Source organism: Bos indicus x Bos taurus, chromosome 18 (genome assembly GCF_003369695.1).
Source record: "Bos indicus x Bos taurus breed Angus x Brahman F1 hybrid chromosome 18, Bos_hybrid_MaternalHap_v2.0, whole genome shotgun sequence".
In the NCBI taxonomy this organism is placed as follows: Eukaryota; Metazoa; Chordata; class Mammalia; order Artiodactyla; family Bovidae; genus Bos; species Bos indicus x Bos taurus.
Genome location: NC_040093.1, coordinates 54094602 through 54122012, shown reverse-complemented (window position 1 = coordinate 54122012; position 27411 = coordinate 54094602). Strand labels below are relative to the sequence as shown.

The 27411-nt window shown below is 55.7% G+C and overlaps 2 protein-coding genes across 4 annotated transcripts in view; both read right to left on the bottom strand.

Annotated features, from left to right (window-relative positions):
- Window positions 1-3277, bottom strand: part of GINS2 (GINS complex subunit 2) — a 34619-nt gene extending 31342 nt beyond the window's left edge. Inside the window, exons 1-2 of the mRNA XM_027513881.1 lie at window positions 3075-3277; window positions 2740-2854 (exon numbers count right to left, since the gene is read on the bottom strand). Coding sequence (XP_027369682.1) covers window positions 2740-2854; window positions 3075-3164 — 205 coding nt within the window. The 5' untranslated portion in view covers window positions 3165-3277. The remainder of the gene's footprint in view (window positions 1-2739; window positions 2855-3074) is intronic.
- Window positions 3278-9585: 6308 nt separating this feature from the next.
- Window positions 9586-27411, bottom strand: part of C18H16orf74 (chromosome 18 C16orf74 homolog) — a 29825-nt gene continuing 11999 nt past the window's right edge. For all 3 annotated transcript variants that reach the window (XM_027513878.1, XM_027513877.1, XM_027513879.1), the window contains 2 exons: window positions 12361-12501; window positions 9586-10115 (listed from right to left, as the gene is read on the bottom strand). In XM_027513878.1, the coding sequence (XP_027369679.1) occupies window positions 10057-10115; window positions 12361-12501 (200 nt within the window). In that variant the 3' untranslated portion in view covers window positions 9586-10056. The remainder of the gene's footprint in view (window positions 10116-12360; window positions 12502-27411) is intronic.

The window sequence follows — 27411 nt, the reverse complement described above, 5'->3', positions numbered from 1 at the left end:
CTAGATTCCATATACATGTGGTTAAGAGATTTGTTTTTCTCTCTGACTTAAATCACTCTAGCTAAATCATGTTGATGTATGGCAGAAATCAAACCAATATTGTAAAGCAATTATCTTCCAATTAAAAATAAAATTATTAATTTAAAAATATAAGAGGAAAAAAATGCAAACTAAAAAAAAGGTACAAGCTGAGGGCTTCCCTGGTGATTCAGTGATAGAGAATCTGCCTGCCAAGGCAGGAGACAAGAACCAAGGCAGGATCAATCCCTGGTCTGGGAATATCCCACATGCTGCAGAGCAACTAAGCCTGTGCACCACAACTACTGAGCCTGTGCTCTAGAGCTCGTGACCCACAGCGGCTGATCTCAGCAATGGGAGGAACCACTGCAGTGAGAAGCCGGCGCACCGAAACTAGGGAGTAGCCCCCGCTCACCACGACTAGACAAAGGCCTGTGCAGCAATGAAGACCCAGCACAGACAAAAGAGTGAGTGGGTGAGTGAAAGTCTCTCAGTCACTTCTGACTCCTCGAGACCCCACGGACTACCCATGGAATTCTCCAGGCCAGAATACTGCAGTGGCTAGTCTTTCCGTTCTCCAGGGGACCTTCCCAACCCAGGGATAGAACCCAGGTCCCCCATATTGCAGGCTGATTCTTTACCAGCTGAGCCACAAGGGAAGCCCCAAAATACTGGAGTGGGTAACCTTTCCTTTCTCCAGTGGATCTTCCTAACCTGGGAATCGAACCAGGGTCTCCAGCATAAAGGCAGATTCTTTAACATCTGAGCTATCAGGAAAGCCCCTGACACAGCCAAAAATAAATACATAAAAAACTAAATATGTTAAAAACAAAAAAAAAGAGTTCTCTGAAATTGTTAAAAAAAAAAAAAAAAGAAAAAAGATACAAGTGGGACTTCCCTGGAAGTCCAGTGACTAAGACTCAGAGCTTTCAGTGCAGGGGGCTCGCGTTCTATCCCTGGTCAGGGAATTAAGATCCCATATACTGCGAGTGCAGCCAAAAACAAATAAATAAACACACGCACCCCAATGTTCACTGCAGCCCTGTTTACAATAGCCCAGACATGGAAGCAACGCAAATGTCCACCGACAGATGAATAAACAAGATGTGGTGTACACACACACACACACACACACTGGAGCATCACCCAGCCATTAAAAAGAATGCAATAATGTCACTTGCAGCAACATGGGTGGACCTGGATATCATCATGCTAAGTGAAGTGAACCAGACAGAAAAAGGCAAACACTAAAAGCACAAGCAACAAAAAAAGCACTTCATTAAAATTTTTAAACACTGTGTGTCAAAGGACACTGTGGAAAATGTGAAAAAACAATCCACACAATATAGGAGAAAATATCTGTATCATATAGGTGATACATATTTTTTAGATTCCCCATATGATATGCCTTATATGGGGAAATCTAGAAAAAAAAGATACAAATGAACTTATTTACAAAACAGAAACAGACTCAGGCTTAGAAAATAAACTTTGAGTTAGGAAAGGGGAAAAGTGGAGGGGAGTGATACACTGGGAGTTTGGGACTGAGATCTACACACTATTACATGTATTTATTATTTTGTATTTTGTATGGCATGTGTGCGTGCTCAGTTGCTTCAGTCGTGTCCAACTCTTTGCGACCCTATGGACAAGAGCCCAACAGGCTCCTCTGTCCAAGGGAATTCTCCAGGCAAGAATACTGGAGCGGGTGGCCATGCCCTCCTCCAGAGATCTTTCCCACCCAGGGATCAAACCCACACCCCCTGCGATTCCTGCACTGCAGGTGGATTCTTACCTACTGAGCCACCTGGGAAGCCCCATTTTGTATTGGGGTATAGCCAATTAACAAACAATGTTGTGACAGTTTCAGGTGAACAGCAAAGGGACTCAGCCATCCATGTACATATATCCATTCTCCCCCAAACTCCCCTCCCATTCAGGATGCCACATAACCTTGATGCCACAGTTCTATGTGCTACAGGAATGTGTCCTGCTAGATTTTAAATGGATAACCAACAAGCACCTACTGTATAGCACATGGAACTCTGCTCAATATTCTCTAATAACCAAGATGTAGAATTTCAAAAAACAGTGGACACGTGCTGCTGCTGCTAAGTCGCTTCAGTCGTGTCCGACTCTGTGTGACCTCATAGACGGCAGCCCTCCAGGCTCCCCCGTCCCTGGGATTCTCCAGGCAAGAACACTGGAGTGGGTTGCCATCCTTCTCCAACGCATGAAAGTGAAAAGTGAAAGTGAAGCCGGTCAGTCGTGTCTGACTCTTCGAGACCCCACGGACTGCAGCCTACCAGGCTCCTCCGTCCATGGGATTTTCCGCCTGAGGTGCACATATACCTGAATCACTTTGCTGCACACCAGGAACCAACACAACGTTGTTATTCAACTAATACTCCAATATAAAATAAAAATCAGGGACCTCCCTGGTGATCCAGTGGCTAAGACTCCCCACCAACCCGCACTGAAAGGGGCCCAGGTTCAATCCCTGGTCAAGGAATTAGATCCCCCAAATCACAACTAAAAGACCCTGCATGCCTGCAACTAGGACCTGGAGCAGCTAAACAAATAAAAATAAAATTCAAAAAAATTTTTAAATAAAGCGAGTGGAAATAATATTACAGTGAAAACCTGAACTACAGTTGGTACACACGCCCCAAACGGCACCCCGTCTCCCAACCCCTCGCGGGGCCCCCTCCGCGTCCTCACCCACGTCCATCCATTCAGGTGGGAGCAGCCGACACTTCTGTCTCTGCTTCAGGTTGACTGCCAGCCACAGAGGTACCTGCACCGGTAGGCCGGGGTTGAAAGGCCCCAGGTCGCCCTGCAAACACGCACACCCCGTCACTCACAAGTGCAGGGCTTGGACCTCCGCAGTACGCGAGCTGACGCCCTGCGCGGTCTCGACCGGCCCCGCGCCCCGCCACCACCCTGCACCGGTTCCCCAGCCCCGCCCGACTACATCTGCGGGCCTGGGCCCCGACAACCCAGCCCGCCAGGAGCGGGAGCCCACCAGACCGAGCCGGGGGCCCGGCGGTTCTCACCCCGATGAGGTAGATCTTGTCCAGGCTGAAGTTCGGGATGATGGTGACCAGCTCCTTCTCGGCCAGAAACTCCACCTCCGCTGCATCCATGGCGTCGCCACCGGCCGACCCAGGGCTCGCCGCCGCCGCCTCAGGTCCCTCAGTTTCCGAGAAAACACCACTGTGTCTGCCGCTTTCCCGCCACCGCGCAGAGCCCGCCCCCTGACCGGAAGGAGCCCTGGCCGGCCTATAGGAAGACGGCGCTTTACGTGGGGCGGTGGAAGGCGGGGAGAATGACTGTTACGAGCCCGCGGATTGGCCATCTTGAACGTGACTGCGGAGCGGGTCCTGCCCCCTCGAGGCAGGCCCCGCCCGTCCCCGTGTCCCGGTCTCGTCCCTCCCGTGCGCCGCTAACTTGGAGCCGCCGGCTCACCTGCACCTAGGACCGCCCTCGGTGGCCCTTCACGAGCCCCGGGCGCCTGCCTTCCCACACCGCGAGTCAAAATGGGGCTGGGTGGGCTTCGGGGCCGGGAGTTGTTCATTCGCTCAGTCGTGTCCGACTCTTTGCAACCCCTTGGACTGCAGCGCGCCAGGCCTCCCTGTCCATCACCATCTCCCCCAGCTTGCTCAAACTCATGTCCATCGAGTCGGTGATGCCACCCAATCATCTCATCCTCTGTCGCCCCCTTCGGAGCCAGGAGTTAAAGCATGTAATTGGTAACGGTGTAACCTGGCTACACAAACGCGGTGCCCCCACCGACCCACCCAAATAGAGTGAGGGAAGGCGTTGTTTCCTTTAAGTTCACAATCTTCTGGCCAATGCAGATTCCTTCATCGCACCCACATATTCCCATTCAGAAACTGCTGGAGAAAAGGCTCACAACCTGCACTTTTACAGGCTCCGCAGGTGAAAACCTGTGAAGGGGCGAGTTTGCAAATACGGATCAGTGAGTCCGGCTATTAACTGTTGGTCCGTCCGGGTGCCCTCTATAGAGTGGGTTCACGTGAACCATTGCAGCAGTGGTTCTCAGGCCCTCCTCTGGCAGCATCCCTTCCCTACCCTCCCTCACCCTTCCCCCAGAGATGCCCCGTGTTGACGTGCACGCTCCCTCAGACTTCTGATTCAGTGGTCTGGGTGAGGATAGAGGACTGACCTCTAACCAGGGTCAGGGGGATTTCAGTGGCGTGATGATAAGCCAGCAGAGCTTCCACCTGAGGTGAAGCAGCTAGAGGAGGACTGGGGTGGGGGGGAAGGTGATGCTGAATTTGACAGCATTAGCTTTAGGCTCCAAGAAAAAGCATATGTGACAGGAGTATTTCAGGGTTCTAGATCCCTTCAGGAAAGCTCCCTCACCCCACAAAACCACACACTTTCCCGTCTAACAATCCAGAAAACTGCCCCATGCCAGGTTGTTGGGAAGATGAAATAAAGCCATCATCCAGTTCTGCCCATTCACACGGCCTGGAAAGCGGTTTGTTGTTTATCTGCGTTGGAAATGATCATGAGGAGCCTGGAGATTTCCTTCATTGTGTCATTTACGAAGACAAATACTTTCCAAGAAAATAAAAGATCCCTCGGGAATGCTGTCTAACCGAGAGCAAGTGACCACTCTGAACCTCTGTATTTTCATCTGCAAGAGAGGTAGGAAGGGAAGGAGTCCCCAGGGTATTTGGGGAAGAGGGGGGTGGCAGGCCACCTGGCCCCTCCTAAAATAGAAGCTCCCTCAGGCATCTGCAGAGAGTGTGTGCCAACTTGTCTGGGTTTTGATTGATGGGGCAATGTTTCCTTGACTGGCAAATATTTGTGTTTCAAAGTTGGAGAGGCTTCCCTCCCTGATTTCCGCAGACTGTAAAAGCACAAAGGAAAAGAGCTGGTGGGAGAGCCGAGGTTCAGAGAGGCCCTGGTGGGATCGTGAGTGCTAGCAGAGCCCAGTGTCCTGGCGTCCTTTCTGGGAACGTGGGGACTTGCTGCTGCTTACGTCACAGGGCTGTAGGCAGAACGAGACAAAGGGGGTGCGGCCTTCCACACTACAAAACGGTGGCGTCTTGGAGCCTCAAACTGGAGTAGACACCAAGGTCCTTCAGTTCAGTTCAGTTACTCAGTTGTGTCCGACTCTTTGTGACCCCACGGACTGCAGCACGCCAGGCCTCCCTGTCCATCGCCAACTCCCAGAGCTTACTCAAACTCATGTCCATTGAGTCAGTGATGCCATCCAACCATTTCATCCTCTGTCGTCCCCTTCTCCTCCCGCCTTCAATCTGTCCCAGCATCAGGGTCTTTTCAAATGAGTCGCATCTGGTGGCCAAAGTATTGGACAAATATTGGGCAAACAAGTATTGAACAAGGTATTGGCCAAGGTCCTTAGGGGGACCTTTTTAAAGCACCATGATTCACAACAGCCAAAAGGTGGAAACCACCCAGATGTCCACTGCTCTCCTGTGGTCCCCGGGGAATGGCGGGGAAGCAGTGACTTGTTGCAGGTGGCGTCTCCCAGCTAGGGAGGTGGCTAGACTTAGTCATGGAAGCAGAAGGGACATGCAGAGCAGAAAAACACCTCCTCCTGAAACTCTCTTCCCTCATCGCAGCTGAAAGGGGCCCTTGGGATGGTACCCTCCAAGGACAAAGACTGCTTCACTACCTGGGCCCCTCTAAGGTCTCAAGGCAGGGGTGATAGCATGACCCCTGCAGGCCTGGCTCTCCTGCTGTTTCTGGCCACTGGTGAATTTTACTGGTGGGGCCCAGCCGCTCCAACTGGTACCTCTTCCCACCTTCACCTCCTAGAGCCCTCGGGAGGCTGGGAGCGAACGACTGATGTAGGCGAAGTTCTCAGATGCGTCTGGCCCAGCTGTGCAGACAGCCGTGGTTCCCGCACCTGGCGGCAGGGCTGGCTCTGCTCACGACAGCCCTCAAGGTGTCCTTCTCCCTGCTGAGTGCTGGTGAATGAAGCAGGAAAGACAGACAGCTCCCGTCATCCAGGGCCGCTGTGTAAGCTGCTCCCCAGAACCTGACCAGATCCTGAGCGGGCCGGGTGAGAGATGCAGGTCGGGGAGTGACGTGAATGGATGAGCAGTTTACAGAAAGAGAGCTCTGGGGGGCGGAGTGGGGATGGGACCCAGTCCAGCAGCAGGAGAATCACCTGAAGGCTGGGACCGGATGTCTAGCTGAGCACTAGCGGTGGCACCTAGGGCAACAGCCAGGGGACCAAGAGGAGGGACGGTCTGAAACCAGAGCCCGAGGACTGCCTGCAGGGTCCCGGCAAGCCTGGCCCGGGAAGCCTCCGGACCCCACCCAGTGGCCACAGGTCTTTCCCAGCCGCCTGTGGCTCCGCACAGCCGGCAGCGTCCCCCTAATCGCCGCCGCTGGGCCTTCGAGTCCCTCCCTGCTGTTTGCAGGCCACCAGAGTCTGGCAGGGGAGCCAGCCCGTGAGCCGCAGGGCGCACATCACGGCTGAGCCGGGTGGGAGCTCTCAAATGCCTCCGACACAGTGCCAATACACTCTTGTGTCTTTTTGCCATCTGCTGCTGTCATTAAAAAATTACATTTCCATCTGTTTTCACACTTTTCTCCCCTCCCAGCCTCCCCTCCCAGAGGCATACAGCATGAATCCCACGTCGAGGACGCGATCACTGCCTCGCCTCTTGGAGCCTAGGAACATTGCTGGGACACACGGGGTTAGGGATAATGGGCTTCATGGGCGACCAGAGCTGTTCATTCCTCCTAAGTTGACACTGACCGTGACCTCTGCCCTCCACACACCAACCCCTCCACACACACTTTGCGGGAAGCCACTTACAAAGCTTTTTTTGGTTGCTGGTTTTAATTAGTATGTGTGGCTTTAGCATTAAAAATAAATGGAAAATAAACTGCAAGCATTAGTAACCATTTCCCCTGGGAATGTATTTAAGGAAGAACAGACTCAAGAAATAAGAATCAGGGAGCCATGTCTTGGGCTCAGAAAAAAATTGTCATTCTAGACCAACCCCAAAGATGTAACCCCCCTCCCTGACTGATACAGCATGCCTGACCTTTCATGAAGGGTCAAGTCCACGGAAAACCCAACAACCCCCTCACAAGTTTGCGACCACAGACTTCGCCTGGTGGATCTCCTCAAACACAGCTTTGCAAACATCAGCATAATCGGTAACACTCTAGGTTCTGTACGTATGGTCATCTGTTTCATCTTCCCAACAACCTGGTTACTACCTTCTTTTGAAGATGGAGGAAGCTGAAGCTCAGAGTTGATCAGTTAATAATTTATTTTTTTTAAACTTTTGGCTGTGCCCCACAGCATGTGGGACCTAGTTCCCCAACCAGGAGTCGAACCCACCTCCCCTGCATTGGAAGGGGGAGTCGTAACCACTGGACTGCCAGGGAAGTCCGATGCTGAGGCTCAGAGAGGCAAAGTAACTCGCTCCAGGTTGCCCATCTGACAAAGGAAGCATGGGGGTGGACGCGGCAGGCTGGGCCCTAGGCTCCGAGGAAGGCTTCAGGTGGAAGCAGTTTATTCACAAGGCCCTCCTGGGATGCTCCAGGAAGGCGGGAGATCTCCAGGGCCAGTTCAGGTTAAGGAGCAAGTTTCTACTGCTGGCCCCTTGGGGCTCAGACCACCCCCACCCCACCCCGCTCCCCAGCAACCTGGGGCTCCCAGGGAAGCCTGGCTCCTCACAGTACCAGCACTGCCCCCAGGGAGCTGGTTAGAGACACAACAGTAGGCCCACCCCAGACCTCCCCTAACAAAGGGCATCTGCCTTTGAACCGGCTCCCTGCCGACAGCACCGGCACAAAGCACCAGGTTGTCTGAATCCCCTCACCAGCACCAGGAAGAGGAACAAAGGAGGTGGGGCATGTATCTGCTAACTCCCATCCCTAGTGGGTGAGGGGTACCGCCAGGCGGCCTGGAGAGCCCCCAAACCAGTGGCTCCTGCAGCAGAGGAAGCCCTCGGGCGCTGGAGGGGAACCCTGCCCTCGTGCACACACACGGGGCTCTGTCACGCCCAGGGACGGGGTCCCAGGTGCCCGCTTCCACCACCTGCCCCACACTCACCCCTCCAGACTCCTCAGGTCCCCGCTGCGTTGTGCCCATTCCCCAGACGAGCAAACGGAGGCCCAGGGAGGTGTGTGCCCTGTGTGATCATGGCCCCCATTTACTGACTGTCTGCTCCATGCCAGGTACTATGTGGTTGTTGCACGGAGATCGTTTTCCTTAACGCACGTGGGCTTGCCACGTGGGAGGTCCTGCTCTCCTCACTTCACAGGTGAAGACAAGATTCAGAGGGGCTGAAGCTTTCCAAGGTCACACTGCACAGCCCAGGGTCCGGCCAACACCCTTGCTGGCATCCACTCCCCCTATTCTTTCTCACGCTCCTAAGAAGGAATGCTGGGGGGCTGCAGTGGGCTGCCCTGCCCCCTGCCATCACACCCCCCGCCTCGCCCCTTCCTCACGAAGAGACAGAGCTAGCTTGAAGGCAGAGCCTCAGGAGCAGTGAGCATTGCACAGGGTTTCTTCTGACTTGGGGGGCAGGTGTCACCAGGAAGGGTCCCCCTCACTCAGTTGGGGTGCATGCTCCATGCTGGCTCTAAAAGGAATGAGCCCTTCAGATTCAAGAGGCCCAGCGCCCAGGACTGGTGTGGGTGCCTTGGACTGCAAGACCTTTCTGCAGGAGACCAAGGGGACTCACCTGGCCCTGCAAGAAAGCCAAACCGGCCCCCAGGGCTGCAAAGCCTCTGGCCAGCCTCCACCTGCTCTCCAGCTCACAGTCCTCTTGCTGTTGCCATGGGCACTAAAAGCCTGGGGTGAAGTGTCCATTAGCCACCACAGGTTACTCAGTGGGCTGGAGGCCTCTGAGCAGTACCCAGGAGATGGGGGGTGGGCTCTCCTGGCCTGCACACACAGCCAGCTCTCAGGACGAGCACCCAGCCCTGAGACCAGCATCCCCTGGGTCCCAGAGGGAAGGGACTGGGGCAAAGTGTCCACGTCACCTCCAGGGGGATATAAGGGGCGCCGAGTATCCAGGGAGAAAGGGACAAACAAGAAATATTGCTGAGTGGCAGCTTCATGTGGATGGTAAGAATGCGGGGTCTGGGTTCAAGTTCTCACTCTCTGACGACCCTGGGCTCTAAGTTTCTCAGATGCCCCGTCTGTAAAATGGGGGTAACCACAGCGTCTACACCAGAAAACTAGACGGTTATTCCCAGCCCATCACTCCCTCCCTTTATAGACATGTCTGTCCCTTCCCGTGCCATGTGACTGCCCAGCTCAGCCACGTGGGGTGTGTCTGTGTGGCTTGCCTGCTCCACATGTGGAAGCTGAGAATGCTCCTGCGGGCCTGGCTTGTGCTCTGAGCGTCTGCAGTGAGAACGCACTCTGGGCGCTACTGGCCACAGAATGAGGAGGGCCAATTGAGGGGCCAAGACCACCCAAAAGCCCATAACCAGCTAGACCAGCCCCTCCATGATAAGCGATTCTCTTAAACTTACCTCTGTACTGAATGTGCTCCATCTCCTCTGCCCGCACAAGGAGCAGAGTCCACAGCACGTTACACGGGATCTTTATTTACAATGCAAAAAAGAACTTATAAATCACTTTCTGGACAGTTTCGATGCCTTTAAGACAACATGTAAAAAAGGAGCCAGTCCTGTGCAAGAAGTCCTTATGTGTGTGTGCACCTCCAGGGCGCCTGTCTGCATGGCCCTGGGCGCTGGGAGTCCACCTGGCCAGAAGGGAGCCTCTCCTGGACGGCGTCTGTCACCATGCCCGGGGTCGGCGAGAACGTGGAGGCGTCGGAGGTCTGGTCCACCCCACGGGGCCTGAGAAGTGTCGCTCTGGAAGCGGGCGGGGCTGACTGCTCGCTCCTCTCCCCACGCCTCTGGTCCAGCGCTGGAACCGCTGCGTCCTCCCAGCCAGCGTCCTCAGCAGAGCGTCCCAGGGTCCCGGACACGCGGAGAGGGGGACGGCCAGAGCAGGAGCCGGGGCAGGCACACCCCTGACCCTGCGTCGCCGCCTCAGGCCTCAGGGTCAAGGTCTCCATCCTCCGTGCACGACCCAGACTCGTCCAGCCAGACTAGGAGACAGAGGTGGGGTCCACATCCGGATGGGCCCCCCACACCAGGCCCCTTTCCCCAGAAGCTCCAGGGCCGGCGCCTCAGGCCACGTTGCTTCATCGTATCCCTCCAAGCTCTGCGCACGCAGGGCGGTGGTGTCAGCCGATTCAGAGAGGGAACCCAGTGACGTGGGTCTCACGGGCTCTCCCCCTCTCCTCTGGCCACCCCAAGCCCCGAGCTGCCCCAGATCTCAGGCTGAGGCTCCTGGGATTGAACCTCCCCCACCACATACACCCCATGGCTCAGCTGCTTCAGACCGCCTGCCTGGAGATGCCTGTATGCCTGAGGCTTGGCAGGAGGTCAACACACCCACCCTCCAGTTCCAGGTGGGAAAGTGAGGCCCCGAGAGGGGACATGCCCCCCTAGTCAGCAGGGTGGTCAGGGCAGGGCGGGGTTCTTGCCCATCTCTCACTGTGGGGGAAGCCCCAGGGATCTTTCAGCGCCGGGAGCCCGCAGCCCCGTTGGATGTGCCGCCCAGGCCTGCCAGGCTGTCCCCCTGCCCTAAACGTGTCACTGGTGAGGAGACTGGCCACACAGGCACCGTGCGGGCTGTGGGCTCGGGCCCCTGACCTTCCTCGTCACCAACTCTCACAGCCTCTGAGGCATGACCACTCTCTGTGATACGGGGGAGCTGGGGCCTCGTTCCCACATGCAGGGTTCTGTGACTCCAAGGGCTCTGCCCTTCCTCCTCCAGCTCCCTCTCTAAATGGGGAAAGGCAGAGGCCAGGCCTCACTTCTGCCACCAGACAGGATGTGAGGGGGCCTCTTGTGCAGTCCCTCTGCACTGGGACCCCGTGGGCACTCAGGGCTCCAGGCCTGCACCCCACAAACCTTGAGGAGGAACTGTGAGTCTCCCCTGTGCTCACACCAGCCCTGGGAGCAGGGAAGGCGGTTATGATCCCATCTTAAGGGATGAGGCCACTGAGGCTCCGAGAGGGAAGGGGGTGTCACGGCAGGGCCTGGGCCTCGGTTACCCATGGAAAGCTCTCTGATTAGACACAGAGGCAGAAACCCAGCTCTTCTCTCACCTTGCTGTGTGCCCTTGAGGGAGTCACTGTCCCTCTGTGGACCTCAGTTTTCCCAACTATAAATTAGAGATAAGGGCGGTATTCACAGCTCAGAGGGTTGGAGTGAGAATTCACTTAAGATCTGTGAAAAGCATTTAGCCCAGTGCCAGGCACCTGGGTAGGTGACACGGGACTGTGACCCATGGCTGTCATTACTGTGCCTGACCCAGTGCTAGTACCAGTGTGGGGTCTGGCCCCAGCCTGATGGGCTCTCCAGGTCATTCCCCCTGGCGGGCAAGCTGACACCCAGACTGAGAACTTCTGGAGAAGTCTACCTGAGTGCGCCCCCACCTCTTTCATGAGCCCCTCCTCAGCCTCTGTGGGCCTGTGTCCCCCAGACGAGCCAGGCGCTAGCTGTAGCCCACGATGGTAGCCCCCGAGAGGGCGTCAAGTCAGGGCGTGCAGAGAACAAGCTCCAGATCTCACGGCCTGGATCTGAGTCCCAACTCTGACGTATCAGCTGTACAAGTGTTTCAACCTCTCGGAACCTCAGTTTACCCACCTGTAGAATGGGGATGATGAGAACTGGACCTGACTCAGAGTTACTATGAGGCCTCAAGGAAAAACCACCACCATCATCACTTACGATGACTGTTCACAACAGCAGCCTCTGCACCAAGCAGCAGGCCTGACTCAATAAACCTGTTCATGAATAAACGCCCCCCCCGCCCCCCGCCAGCTCCAGTGGTATTCACAGAGGGACTGGGGGTTGCGGGGCGGGGGGCAGTAGTTTGGGCCCCTCCCTCTCACCATCTCTCTGGGAACCACCCCATCCCCTCTCTGCTCCTTGCAGTGAGCTGTGTCTGGAAGGCCCAGAGATCAGCCCCAGCCTGGGTGGGAGGGGGAAGTTTCCAAGCCTGTCCTGTCCACTGAACCGCAAGACAGAGCCCCAGTTCCTCAGCTACAGGGGAAGGCACCTCTGTCTACCACCTTGGCAGGCCCACGCGGCCCCATCCATGACTCACCCAGCTGCCGGAAGAGGCTATGGAGCTAATTATTCCATACACCATAACTTGCTGAGGCTGGTGCCAGGGACACGGGCCCAAGGTGGAGTGTGTGCAGATCCACGTGTAAATTTTTAATAAAGCACAGGAGCAGACACCCACCCCAGCCCCCCAGCCTGACAGCAGCACCTCACCTGCCCTCCGGGTGTCCCTGGGCAGGGCCACACCTGTGGGGGTCGGCGGCGTGATGATGATGTTGGGGACGTCCAGGTGCTTGTCGCTCAGCACGGGGGCCTCGTCGTGGCTGCCACTGCTGCTTACACACATCTTTAAGCCTGAGGGCAGGCCATGGGACACACACGCACACACACGACAGAGAGACAGACGTCAGTGGCCGCTGGGGGCTGCCCGCCGCCCTCCTCCGTTGCCATGGGTCCCCATCGTGCAGGGCCCAGGGGACTGCTCTGCATGCCCACGTCAGGACCCGTCTGAGCTGGCGCGACTTGGCCAGGGTACGAGTTTTCTCTGCTTTGGTCACTCATGTTAACATTGGGGGCTGTGACACACAGTAGGTACTCAAAACACAACCCCGAGTGGAGGAAAGCCACAGGCTTAGCTGGAAGCCACGCCTGCATGAGGCAGTGCCATGCATGGAGTTACGTCCCCCACAAATTATCTTCTGAGAGTCTGTGACATCAGTGCTGTTTCTTCCCTAAGCGTTGGACTGAATTCACTGGAGAAACTGGGCCTGGAATTGTCTTTGTGCAAACATGTTTGATTACAAATTGGGGTTCTTTAGTAAGAGGTGGGGCTATTCAGACTTTGTTTCCTTTTGTCCCTTTGGGTAAGTTACATTAGTCAAAGAATCTCTTTCTTCTAAACTGTTGTAAGCCTTGTCTTCTTTCTCCCATAAACTCAGGTAATCCAGCCCAGACTTCATGTCCAGCTGACATGAAAGTGCTCTTGCCAAATCCCAACCTCACTCTTCCCGTCTTGAGTCAAGGCCATCAGCCCTGTGCCAGTAACCAGGGCCTTAGCAGCAGTCCCCCTTACCCCCCATCTCCTCACTCTCCAACCCTCCAGCCAATTTAACCAACCACAGACATATCACTTTGCCAACAAAGTCCGCTTAGTCAAAGTTATGGTTTCTCCAGTAGTCCTGTATGGATGTGAGAGTTGGACCATAAAGAAGGCTAAGTGCAAAAGAATTGATGCTTTTGTGGTGCTGGAGAAGATTCTTGGGAGTCCCTTGGACTGCAAGAAGATCAAACCAGTCAATCCTAAAGGAAATCAACCCTGAATATTCATTGGAAGGATTGATGCTGAAGCTCCAATATTTTGGCCATCTGATGCATAGGGCTGACTCATTGGAAAAGACCCTGATGCTGGAAGAGACTGAAGGCAAAGGATAAGAGGGTGACAGAGGATGAGATGGTTGGATGGCATCACCAACTCAATAGACAAGAGTTTGAGCAAACTCTGGGAGATAGTGAAGGACAGGGAAGCCTGGCGTGCTGCAGTCCATGGCGCTGCAAAGAGTTGGACACGACTGAGCGACTGAACAACAGAAAGAGTCCATAGATCCACTTACCTCACATCTGTGACAGTCTTCCTCCCCCTCCTCATGCTCCTAGCGAGCCTCTCCACCTTCTGGCTGATCCCTCCAAACAGCAGCCCACCCTCCAAACAGCAGCCAGAAACTGCAAACCTGATCATACCCGAACACTCACTAGCTCTCAGCAATTAGCTACAAACAGCATTTCCCAAAGAGTGTTCCCTGGAACACTGCCTCCACAGACTCCCTCAGGAGGGAGGGTCCACGATCCAGTGAGTCTGGGAATCCCATCTACTCTATCCTTCTCGTGGAGATCCCATGCCTGTTGGAGCATTAAAGGCTCTGAGAAGTCCTGCACTGAGGAAGCTGCTGTCATTGTGCTTCATCCTGGGGTTCCTGAACTTAAATAACCCTGGATTCTGTTTTTGGAGGAACACCTGTTAACATCTCACAAAACCATGAGTCATGAAATACCTTCTGGGAAAGATTGATCGTAAATTAAAGTCAGCCTCCACAGTCTGCCCCAAGCTTGTTTTGAAGCCTGCCACCTGGACTTCCCTGGTAGCTGAACTCATAAAGATTCCACCTGCAATGTGGGAGACCTGGGTTCGATCCCTGGGTTGGGAAGATCCCCTGGAGAAGGGAATGGCTACCCACTCCAGTATTCTGGCCTAGAGAATTCCATGGACTGTATAATCCAGTTTACTTCAGTTGCTCAGTCATGTCCGATTCTTTCTGACCCCATGGACTGCAGCACACCAGGCTTCCCTGTCCATCACCAACTCCCGGAGCTTACTCAAACTCATGTCCATCGAGTCGGTGATGCCATCCAACCATCTCATCCTCTGTCATCCCCTTCTCCCACCTTCAATCTTTTCCAGCATCAGGGTCTTTTCCAATGAGTCAGTTCTTCGCATCAGGTGGCCAAAGTATTGGAGTTTCAGCTTCAGCATCAGTCCTTCCAATGAATATTCAGGACTGATTTCCTTTAGGATAGACTGGTTGGATCTCCTTGAAGTCCAAGGGACTCCCAAGAGTCTTCTCCAAAGCTACAATTCAAAAGCATCAATTCTTCAGCGCTCAGCTTTCTTTGTAGTCCAACTCTCACATCCATACATGACTACTGGAGAAACCATAGCTTTGACTAGATGGACCGCTGTTGGTAAAATAATGTCTCTGTTTTTTAGTATGCTTCCTACGTTGGTCATAGCCGTATAGTCCATGGGGTCACAAGGAGCTGGACACGACTGAGAGACTTTCCCTTTCCCTGCCACCTGCCCACACCCCTTGAACTGCTCACAGTTCCCCAAACACCCTGGGCTCCCCAGCCCTTTGTGCTGTCACACGGGCTGCTCCTGCCTGGAGTGCTCTCTGTTGCTTTGGGAGAGTGGTGAGCTCCTCCTGACCCTTCAAACCCCAGCATAACAGGCTCTCCTATGGGGGAGCTGCCCCAGGTATCTGACCCCGCTCCTTCAGTCTTCCGGTGCCAATCTCGAAACGATCAGTCCCGTCTGCCTTTACCGTGAGCGTGTGAAGGACAGCCCCTACTTGCTGGCCCGTGCGTCCTTAGAACCTGGCATCCTGCCTGGGACAGAGCACACAGGGGTGCTTTCAATTTCAAATCAAAAACAACTTCAGGCACCGCTGAACTCAGTATTCAGATCTTTGTCGCCACGCCCTGCCTCTTTGTTTTTACTCCCCAAACAGCCCCAGACTGGACCACGTTAGCTCAGGTATCCGAGACCCCAGCCAACAGCAGGAGCCGAGCAGCGGGGTGGGCTTCCCCGACCCCCACTGGGACAGTGCTCCTTAATCACCCCTGCCGGGTCAGTGTGGTGGTCCTCAACGATGTCCCTGACGGGTGGAGTCTGATTCCCCTCCTCTCCAGTGAGGGATGGACGCTAGGGTGGATTCCAATGCAGAGATAAAGACAGAAGGGATGGCGTGTGATTTCCATGGCAAGGTCATGCAGGACACTGCTCTTGCTCTCGGGGAGCCAGCTGCCACGTGTGAGGATGCTCAAGAGGCCTGAGGGGGAGCCCAGCTGGTGGGCCAATGGCACAGGAGGACGCCACCTAGGGCGTGGGTCCTTCAGCCCAGGCAAGCCTTCAGACGAGACTAGGGCTCAACCTACAGCTTGACCGTAACCTCTGAGACCCTCTGTGACACAACCTCCCAGCTAAACTGTCCCCGAATCTCCGACCAACAGAAACTGTGAGATAACAAATCCTTAAGCCACTAGGTTCAGGGGGTCATTGTTTATGCAGCAGTAGATAACTGATACAGTAGTCAGCACAGCTTGCCTGTCCTTGAAATCCCAATCCTGTTTCCTTCCTGGAGAGTCCCTGTGGCCCCCCGCTAAATCTACCAGGCAGGCTGGTTAGTTTTGTAGAAAGGGGCCACGTCCCCTCCATCAGACGACGAGCCCCTCAGGAGCACCCACCAAGGCCGCTGCCAACTTTCTTTAAAACCTTAGAGCTGTTTCTTCCTGCCATCTTATGCAGAAGCCCAGAATGTAAAACAGATACAAAGAAGCCACTTGCAGGAAGTCCTCCTGTTATCACTGCAGCAGTTGGCATTTAGGGATCATCTGCCACATGCCAGACACCTCCTCCTACGGTCTTCAAGGCCACACCGGGAGGGGTGAGCTCGGATGTGAGACCGAGGACCAGAAACGGTAGGAGCTTGCACAGTGATCAACAGCTAGCGGGTGGCGGGAGCAGGATCTGAACCCAGACCTGAGTCAGTCTGATTCCAAAAGCTGCTGCTCCTTGTAACCATGATCCTGTAACAGAGCCAGGAAAACTATCTGAAAAGGACCTGACGGTAAATATGTTTTACTTTGGGGGCGACAAAGTCTCTGTTGCAACATCTCAGGTTTGCCACTGAACACAAGTGCAGCCTCAGACAATATGTAAATGGGTGGGTGGGGCTGTGTGCCAAGACACTTATTTAGAAAAACAGGAGGGGCAGTCAGCTTTGGTCCAAGGGCTGTGGTTTGCCTCTGTCAGCTCTGTAATATCCAGGAGTTGGGAAGTTTGGATCAGGGACATGCCTGACGTCCTAATAGGCAACAACAGAAACTCAAAAGCCCGAGGCTCATTAATGCCAAAACCCAAACCCAAATCCCAAATCTGGCTACTGCTGGGAAGTGACAGGTGGTGGGCGTGAGGAAATGAACGGAATGAATGAATTCCTCGGAAGCCCTTGCCCAGTGAGCTGGGGCCAAGAGGGTGCTGGTCCCTGCTAGCTTCCTCCAGAATCATCCCCAAAGGGCGTCTCAGGGAGCATGGCCACAAAATCGAGCTCTGATTACTGTTGTCTGTAACTGAAGGGAGCCTCCCTGATCAGCCTCCAAGGCCCCTTCTTCAGTGAGTATTCCAAAGTTCTAAAAGAAAATGCTAATGGAGGAAAGCCACACTCTCCCAGGGCTCACACCTGCAATTTAACCTGTTCTGGGAGCACAGTGACAAAGCCCACATTCTTAATCAGGAAGCATCAGGTCACTCTTGGTGGGTCCTGGAGAGATGCTGGAGGCAGAGAAGAGGGAGGGGAGGAGGGGAAGGAGGAGGGAGGGGAGGAGGGGAGGGGGAGGAGGAGGGAAGGGAGGAGGGAGGGGAGGAGGAGGGAAGGGAGGAGGGAGGGGGAGGAAGAGGGGGAGAAAGAAGAAAGAAGGGCAAAGAGGATGAGAGTGGGGAGAGGATGGAGGAGAGGGGGAGGGCGGTAGGAGAGAGAGAGGAGGAGGGAGGGGAAAGTGAGAGGAGGAGGAGGCGGGAGAGGAGGGCAAAGAGGGAGGGGGCCAGGACTCCAGCCCCTTTCAGCCCTCTGGGCCGCCCAGAGCAGGAGTGGCTGAGCTCTCGGGAGCAGCTCCGGGGAGATAAAGCCGACTTTGGGGATTAAACACAAATGCCAACCCTGCCCCAGACAAGCAGCTCATTTGTGCTAAAGCCAGAATGGTTATTTGTTAATTATGTGCCCGTCTCGGGTCATTAAGAGCCCATTTCCTGAGGGGAAGGGCCTGGCTGGGATTCCAGGGGCCCAGGCCCCCGGAGGGAAAGGCAGAGGGAATCCCAGGGCCCCAGAGCTGTCCGATATTTCGATTTGGGGGTGTGACAGGGAGCATGCGCAGGAAGCCTTCCTGGCTGATGGCTGTCACCCACCCTGACCCAACCCTGCTCTGAGGCACACGCTTTCCCAGGACATGAGTCAAGCTGGACACAGAGCAAGCCAGGTCAGACCTCCCTGGCCTCCTGGTGGCAGCTGCCTGCCTCCCGCGGGGGAAACGCTGGGGCTCTGTGAGTGAGCTCTGAAAACCAGTTCCGCCCTTGCCCCTGACCCGCTCCTAGGCAGTGGTTTTCCATCTTGGCTTCCTAAGCCACCTGGGAAGTTTAAAAAATAACCCAAGGCAGGGGGACCACCAGAACTTTCCAAAGCTCCTGTGTGAGTCTGAGAGCTGGGCAGGGCCCCCCTGAGCCAGGGTGCCTGGGAACACGTGGTTTTTCTCTCCAAGTCTAGAATCCAGGGCTGGAAAATGGAACTATGCTACCCATCTTGTAGGTACAGAAGGCTGAGTGTGGGGCATTTGGCTGCCCAGCACGGGAGCAGTGGCTTGGGACAAGCACTGAGGGAGGGGCACACGGCTGCCGCCTCCCCCGAAACCCTCGTTGAGCGTCCCCCAGGTTAGGCTCTGGGCCGAGTCCACATTAACCCTCACACAATCCCTCGTGGATGCCAGGGCCATGGCCATTCTCCAGCGAGAAAACCAAGGCTCGGAGAAGGCAGGCAGCATGTCTGAGGGCATGCAAACCTGAGGACCCAACTCACTCTGTCATCAGCCACTTCTCATCCTTCAGACGCCCTAAGCCAGGCCTATTCTCTGTTCAGGATACCCCAGGCACGGGGGACACACCACTGTTCCTGGTCCCCAGGCCACCCAGAGGCCACAAAATGACCGGGCAGGATCCAAGAGCAGGTGCGGCCCCAACGCAGGGATCGTGGCTTAAGGGCGCCCTCTGCTGGTTCTTTTTTTAAATGGCGCTTGATCAGCACCCTAAAAGAAAGCTCCCAGACCCTGCCTGGGACCACATCCCTGGGACCGCACCCACGGTTCCCCAGGGCACTGTCTCACACAGTGGCCCTGCTGGACGCACAGTGCAGTTGGAAGCCAGAACGTACAGCTGGGCTTCAACCCACCTGGCAGTAGCTCCACCTGCAGAAATGGGGGTACTTCACAGTCCCCACCTCCAGGGGGCGCTGAGAGGATGACGAGCCACACGGAAGCCCCGCCCTCTAGCCAAGCGGTCTGTCGGTAAGGTACATGTGGCAGGTGAGGAAACCACAAAGCCAGCTTTGCAGTGCACACTCAATAAGCACAAGCAGTTATTAACAGCATGAGATTCTAATCTTTGCACTTATTCACTGATTCAGCCAATGCTGAGCACCCCTCGCCCCCTGAGTGCAGGCCAAGGCCCTGGTCTCGTCTCTGCAGTCACACAGCTGTTTGGAGTGACTCTGACAAGATGTTCCTGGTTCTAGCTGAACACTCAAACAAGACCCCTTTTCCTATTGGGCTGGCAGGGCCCCAGGCTGGGGAAGGAGGAGAAACCCAGTCTGACTCTAGGTCCTGACTCTATAGTTTGACTCTAGTCTGACTCTAGTTCCCACTGTGACTCCCCAAGTTTGACCTGCTCACCTGCAGAGGGAGGGGATATGTTCCTCCCCCACAGCTCAGGAATAAACCCCCCAGCTCGGTCCACAGAGCTCCTGTGCACCTACTGTGTGCTGGGCATCATTCCAGGCACTGGGGACGTGGCAGAGAACAAGAGAGTCTCAACAGATGTTTCTCTGCTCCTGTCCCCTGCCCCACTGCCTTCCTCCACCTCTTGCTCCAGTCCCTGGCAGCAAACTGGGACCCCCAAAGATTTCATAGGAGGCTGGAGAAAATAACAGGGAGGGCCCTCTGATCCAGGCCATTGTCGGGAGGGCCCAGGTGGCTGGGCTGTGATGACGGTGCTCACAGGAGGCTGGGGGCTGTGTGAGCACTTTGCAGGGATTCATGATTCGGTCCTCCTGACGAAGTCCACCTTCCAGATGGACACACAGAGGCATAGAGAAGTCATAGGAGACTTGATGCAGAGCCTGTCCTCCTGGAGGCTGGGAAGCAGAGTCCACCTTGGCAGAGTCTGGGTCAGTGATGGGAGGAGGAAAGAACAGATAACAGGGCGGAGGGGGCAGCAGAATTGGAAGAGACGGTGGGAATCGGAAGAGGCTTCCCCAAGGTGGCCACAGAGATGGTGGGGAGGGCTCGTGGGTCAGCGGCAGCATGCACAAAGGCCCTGGGGCCAGGCAGAGGCTGGGGCTGGCACTAATTCCTCAGACATGACCAGCGTCTGGATTTAGTGCCGATCTTTCAAAAAACAAATGGACAAATGCTTCTGAGGGTTCCAGATGCACTTAATCTTTTTTTTTTTTTTTTTTAATTCCAATTAAGGGGAAAGCCTTGCATTATTACAAATGAGGCCAGGGCAGGCGGGCGGGGTTTTACCTTTTCTCGGCAGCTCAGGCCCAGTGGAGACGGCAGTGGATGCTTTAAATCTCTTTTTAATTAAGGAAAAAGCCCCAGCTTGCGTCAGGGATGAGCTGCTGGAGAGAGAACTCGGGAGGAGGAGCCAGAGAGAAAGGCGCCGCAAAGTGGGGAGTGTTTGCTTCCCTGTGCTGTGCTTAGCCGCTCGGTTGTGTCTCTTTGCAACCCCATGGACTGTAGCCCGCCAGGCTCCTCTGTCCATGGGGATTCTCCAGGCAAGAATACTGGAGTGAGTTGCCATTTCCTTCTCCAGGAGATCTTTCCAACCCAGGGATCGAATCTGCGTCTCCTGCATTGCAGGCAGATTCTTTACCGCTGGGCCACCAGGGAAGCCTGGCCCTTGGTCTACTGGCCTCTAAGATGGACTCAAGAGTAGGCCTGCCCTCAGAGCATGACGGAGACTTAAGGTCAAAGAAAATCTGCAAAGCCCTCGATCCCTGCCGGGCCGTGGGTGGTGTGTGGTGAGCGCGGCTCGGGCTCCCCAGCCTCAGCGCTGCTGGCGCCTGGGGCCGGGTCACCCTGCGGTGGGGCCACCTGAGCACTGGCCAGGGTGGAGCAGCACCTGATCCCTAGATGCTGTAGCTCCCGAATTGCAACAACAAAGGGTGTCTCCAGACACTGCCAAGTGTCCCCCGGGGATAGGGTTGCCAGATAAGACTCAGGGCAAAACAGTTTTTCAGAGTTACGGCCCATGCTACATGAGGGATATACTTATCCTAGACAACTAGTCCTTATTTGAAATTCATCCCACTTTTTTTGTTTTTTCCTTCCTAAATCTGGCAGCTCTACCCAAGAGCTGAGAACCACGGTCAGCACCACTACTGACTGAGACAATATCTGGGCATTTCAGACAGAGTAGGCACCCGAGGGTGACTGGTTTCCTTTGTCTTGAGTAGCCCTGCTGCACATCTGTGTGGCCGGAGCCACGGGAAGCGGCTTAAGGATGTCCTGAGCCAGAGGGACTGGCCTCCCCAGTCGCCCTTGGCCAGATGTGTGGGCTGAGCAAGGCTTCTTAACCTCTCTGAGCCTGTGCTTCCTTAGCTGCAAAGATACTACATATGTGGTCGGCCCCTTGCCGGAATAAAGATTCGAACTTGTGCTCTAGATGCCAGCCTGTAACCTGCAGGACGCTCGTAAGGACACATGAGGTTAGGCGGAAGTTGTCTGGGGCAGCCTGGCCAACAGCAGTGCTTAGCGGGGCCATACTGTTACTGCTGCTATGAATAGTCATCACTGCTATTAATAGAATATTGCGGTTATTACTGTGCAATTAGGCAAGAAAATCCCAGTTAGTCTCAGAGGAAGGAGGTGACTAGTGTTACTCTGGGAAAACTGAGGAGCCCCTGGGGGAGCCTGGGTCCTGAGGCCAAGGAGGTGTCCCCCAGCTGTGGGCAGCTGAGGCCTGAGATGGGTGCAGACGGGCAGCCAGACAGCAGAGCCCACAGAAGACTGGGAGGCTGCCTCCAGCGGGTGGCTGGGAGAGCACTGAGAGCAGGCTGGCTTTTACTGCATTAATCCCTTTGCACATTTTATATTCTGTACCATGCAGGTGTTTCACATATCCAAAAAATAAAATAATTAAAAGAGAAATAAAACAATTTCTGAGGAGGGATTGATACAGATTTAGGGGGTGGAATGGGAGAAGGTGGGGGGACATTCCTGCTACAGGAGAGGTCTGATCAAGGTGACGTGGTAAGACAGTAAAAAGACAGTGAGGGAGCTGGGGGAGGATTAGGAGTATAGGCCTGGAGAGGTAAGAAGGGGATGGGACCGCCAAGAGGAACACTCCTTTTTCCTCGAGCCACTCAGGAGCACGGCCCAGCGTGTGGTCGCAGGGGCCAGGAGTCAACCGCACAGCGTCCAGGGGATGGGGTCAAGCTGGCGTCCCTGGGTCAGGGACCCGGGCTCCTGGGGAGGACTCAGGTCTGTCCGAGTCCTGCTGCCATCTCACTCTCCCGCCACCCAGCTCCCTGTCACCTCTTCACCTGGGGACAACCATGACTACTGTCTTCTTCCAGAACAGTCTATGTATCTGTAGATCATATGCTCACAGGCATATTCCCTCACGGCAACCCACTCCAGCATTCTTGCCTGGAGAACTCCATGGACAGAGGAGCCTGGCGGCGACGGTCTATGGGGTCGCAAGAGTCGGACACGACTGGGTGACTCAGCACACAGCACAGGCGGTGGCACGGGACCCGCCGTTTCACAGCCCGTTCTTTTCACTTCAGGCTCATGTTGGGCGTGGCTCCCTCTCCACTCAGACAGAGCTGCAGCCCCTTCTTTCCAGCTGCAGAGTGCTCTCCTCACGGCTCACCTTCTGACCCACTGGGGGTGGCCCTTGGCTGGGCCATCAGGGCATGTCTAGAGGAGCAGAGGCTGGTGGTGGCCAGGGGCTGTGACAGGTGTCAGCGCCTGTCCCACAGCACCGGGTCTGAGCCTTCAGCCTGAGTACACATGCTGGGCTGTGCAGCCCTGATCCACCCTGCTGGCCAGGCTGGTTCCCAGTGGCCCAGAGCGCTGCCCACTGAGGGCTCACAGCCCAGCCCCATACAGCACCTACCCACAGCCTAAGAAAACTGTCGGGTGGGATTTGGAGGGGAGGCAAGCAAGGGAGGCACCTGCTCTTAAGCCAGCTCCCCCAGTAGATGGCCATATAAAAGGCCTGCCCCCCCTCCATCCAGGACAACTCCGCATGGTCATCTCAGCTCCTGACCTCCCACGGAACTGGCAGAGGTTCCGCTACGGATGCAGGAAAGCACAACCTGCCCTTGGCCGGCCCGGCCGCCTGCTGCCCACGGTGCGCGCTGACACCACAAGCACTCCCTAGGGCACAGGTCTGTCCGGCCCCTGGGAGAGACAGAACACAGCTGTCCTTTTGTGTGCTGGACTCCTGGGCAAGTCAGTGACTGCTCCGGACACCAGGACCACTCACTGTTGCTCTGGCCATGGGGGGCCTGGCCCACGGTCATAGAGAAGACTCCAAAGACATTCGAAAGGGAAGAAAGCACATGGGATCATCTCAGTAATAACAACAGCCCCCAGTGGCCACTTACGCACACGCATGGCACCCCCACAAGCCTCCTTCCATCCCAGCCACAGCCCGCCCGGCCAGGGTCTAACTGCACCTGTCACATGTGTGTGTGCTAAGTCGCTTCAGTCACGTCTGACTGTTTGCAACCCCATGGACGGTAGCCCGCCAGGCTCCTCTGTCCATGGGGATTCTCCAGGCAAGAATACTGGAGTGGGCTGCCATGCCCTCCTCCAGGGTACCTTCCCGACCCAGGGATGGAACCCGCATCCCTTATGTCTCCTGCACTGGCCAGCGCCACCTGCAGACCCTGTCCTGCTTTGTAGTTAAGAACAAAAAGCACTGATTCAGGGGATTGAAGACCCTCAGCCAGGTCACGTGAGACTCAGACCCAGTGACCCGTCTCTGAGCTTCACGCTCACCTGCCTTGGGCACCGTGAAGTCTGTGAGGCAGAAGCAGAAGGATGGGGGGAGGTGGGGAAGGATGGGTTAGAGGTGGACGTGGCCCAGGATCACGTCCATGCCCTCTGGGAGGCTTGGGAACCACAGCCCAGGATGGAGAGAGGTCAGCCTCCCAGGCCAGGCACGTGCTGGCAGCCGACAGCTGGTGAGCACTCCCTTCCCTGGGGGCAGCATGAGGCCCCTAGCCCCCAAGAGCCGCCGGCACCAGGCAGCAAGTCCAGCCCCCTCCCACCTCCTTCAGCCCAAAAGCACTTCTGGAGCACCTCGCCCAGGCCCGGCCCAGAGGGAACTGCGGGCACAGAGGTGGGGTAGGGGGCCTCATGTCCAGGTGCCTGGTCAGGATCCCGAGGCCCTTGGGGCCCCCGCGCGGCTGCTGTGTGACCCGAGCCAGGGGGCTTTCCCACCCGAGGCCTCAGGAGCCCCACCTGTAACCAGGGCATCATGAGTGAGTCTCCTCAAAGCCTCGCTGAGTGGATGACAGGAGAGGTGGGGTAGTGGGGGACAGGAGTGGACCGCTGACCTGGGCGAGGGAATGAGATGGCACAGCTGCCCTGGCCAGTCAGGGCTGGTCCTGGGAGGGTCTCTGCATCTGAATTAAATTCAAAGGAGTGCTCTTTCTACCAGCGTCGATTGTGTCCCTACTGTGTGCTGACCCACAGCCGGGAACAGGGCTCCAGGGATGAAGAAGGCAGCATGATTTCTGCCCCTGTGGAGCCCCGGGAGCAAGGAGGAGATGCAGATTAATCCTGTGTGGGCCCCAGTTAGAGACAGCGACTCTCCTCTCCCACCTGCCGTGAGTCTTGGGTTCTGCCCCCTCCTTCGGGAGGACAGCAGGTGCTGGGTTTAGCTTAAGCCTGACCAGGGGTAAATCCCTGCTCTGAGCCAAGAGGGCTGCCAGCTCGCCCCTGGGACAAGGCCGAGCCGGACTAAGCTCCATCTGCCTCGGCGTTCACGACCGGCTGCGACTGCCCACCCCTACTCTGAGCAGGCCGGGGGGGTGGGCTTCAAGCCCCCCAAGCCCCTGTCTCCTGGGCAGAGATCTGTACAGGAGGTTCCAGGAGGAGCTCTGGGTTGAAGCCTGCCTCCCTGAACCCCAGCCAAGTTCACTTGGTCCTTGTCACCTCTGGGTAGTCAGTCTACACCACAGGGCCCCCTGAATAGCAAGGGCATGGGCCTCGGACAGTGGTTCTCACCCCAGGCTGCACAGCTTCATCCAAACTGAATCCCTGGGCTTCCCTGGTAGCTCAGTGGTAAAGAATCCACCTGCCAATGCAGGGGACACAGGTTCAATCCCTGGTCCGGGAAGATCCCACATGCCCTGGGGCCACTAGGCCTGTGTGCCACAACCACTGAGCCTGTGCTCTGGAGCCCGGGGACCACAGCTGTGAGCCATGTGCTGTAACTACTGAACCCGTGTGCCCCATGCTCCGCAGCCAGAGAAGCCACTGCAATGAGAAGCCCGTGCATCGCAACTCTCCACAACTAGAAAAAAGCTCTTGCAGCAATCAAGACCCAGCACAGCCAAAAATAAACAAACAAAATTATTAAAGGAAAAAGAAAAAAAGAATCCCTGCCCTGATCAGCAGGCCAGGGCCACCCCCTCCCGTGAGCCTCTCGAGTGAGTCTGATGTTACACAGAGGATGAGGACCCACTCTCGAGTGATCCCAGTGCCTCCCATGACTCTGAAGAGAAATTCTCGATGAACACCTTTGCTCTCACAGCCCTGCCTGCTCCAGGGCCTCAGCTTCTCCGCCTGGCCCCTGCCCCTACCTCCAGTTCCAACCATACTTGACAGCTCACCAAGTCTCTTCCTGTCTCTGGGGCTTTGCATCTGCTGTTCCCTCTGACCAGAATGCTGTTCCCTGCACTGTGAGGTGAACACTCTCTCCACCAACTCTGGACCCCACTGCAGGACAGCTGGAACCACATGTTCACACTGGAAGGGGGCTCTGTAGGGTGACTCTCTGCTGTGACCTGAGGCTAGTCTTGGGCCTCTAAACGCCAATCAGAAAAATGGACATTATTGTAACTGCCAGCTCCCAGCCACCCAAACCTGGGTTACTGGGAGCAGAGGTTCTGAGCCACCACAGGGAACCAGGAAGGACGCCTGGGCAGTCAGGGGTCCCAGTGGCCTGGGGGCTGCAGCTGTGTCTCATCTCCACCCTCACCATCACCACATACTCCACAAAAGAGACTGCCAAACCCAACCTACACAGCACCTGACCATACTCCTCAGGATGGTCAAGGTCACAAACAGAAGGAACTTCTGAGAAACTGGCTCAGCCCAGAGGGGCCTAAGGACACACAATGACTAAATGTAAGGAGGGTCCCGGATCAGATCCACGGACAGACCCAGGTAGAAACTGGGAACTCAGAATAAAGTATTAGTTAAAATAATGGGTCGGTATCAGTTCACTGGCCATAAAGAACATACCACACTCATGTAAGATGCTGACTACACATAAAACTGGTCATGGAGTGTACACAACCATGTACTCTCTTCACAATTTTTCTGTTAATATAAATCTAAAACTGTTCTAAAAAAGAAAGCCTATTATAACAAACGAACCAAACAACAAGCCTGGACAAAGTCTCCATCTCCTGGCCCTTTTGCTCCAGAAGGACAGTCCCCTGGGACCAGCCCCATCTTTCGGATCCCGTCTCCATGGTGATGATGGAGTTGGCTGGGGCTGAAGCCAGCAAACTCTGGGGAGTCCCAGAGACCACACCAGGCCCCCGAGGAGACCCCAGTGGGAAAGGCCACACCTGCAGGTTAACTCCCCCGACCCTACCCACCCCCCACCCCCCTCCCCAGCAAGGTCCCCACACAGCTGGAGCTGGAGCTCCTCCAGAGTGGGAAGGCGTGAAGGGCCAGGAACCCCGGGGGCACCATCTCTAGCGCTCATCTCAGATCATTCTTGACACCTGGCCCAGGAGATGCTGCCACTCATCACTCCATTTCACAGATGGGGAAACTGAGGCTTGGGCACGTGAAGTGGTTGGGGGCAGGACTGGGATTTGAACCTAATCTCTCTGACTCCAGAGTCACCTTGCCAGTGGTTCTCCACCTTGAGCATGTCCTGGCATCCCTCAGAGAGAGTGCAAGAAACGCCAGAGCTCCTGACGCAGCAGGTGCAAGTGGGTCTGAGAATTCTCACCTCTGTCTGCTTCCCAGGTGATGCTGAGACTGCAGGTCAGGGATCCCTGCTGAAAACCATAGGGCCCCACCATGCTGATTCCTGGTGGTGCCCCACCCTCAAGGCTGACCAGGACAGAACTGCTCACGAATCAGGGAAACCCCTCACCACCCTCATGTGCCGTCTGCCAGGCCAAGCCCCGACGACCTGCCCTGGGCCTTGAGCCCTGGTCCCTGTGCCACAGTCTTCCCATTTGTAAAGTTAGCTATGCTGTCCAGATATAGTGAGGACAAGGTGAGTGACTGGGGGATGCCCAGGGCACACCAGCCTTTACATGAGAAGGAGCGAGGGACGTGCTCTCGGGACAGTGGACCATTCCCACAGGTCACGGCTGCTACAGCTGGGCCTTGAGCACACGGAGCCTGTTCAAAGTGTCCCCCTGCTCCTTTGGAACCAGAAACATAAGGACTCTGGCA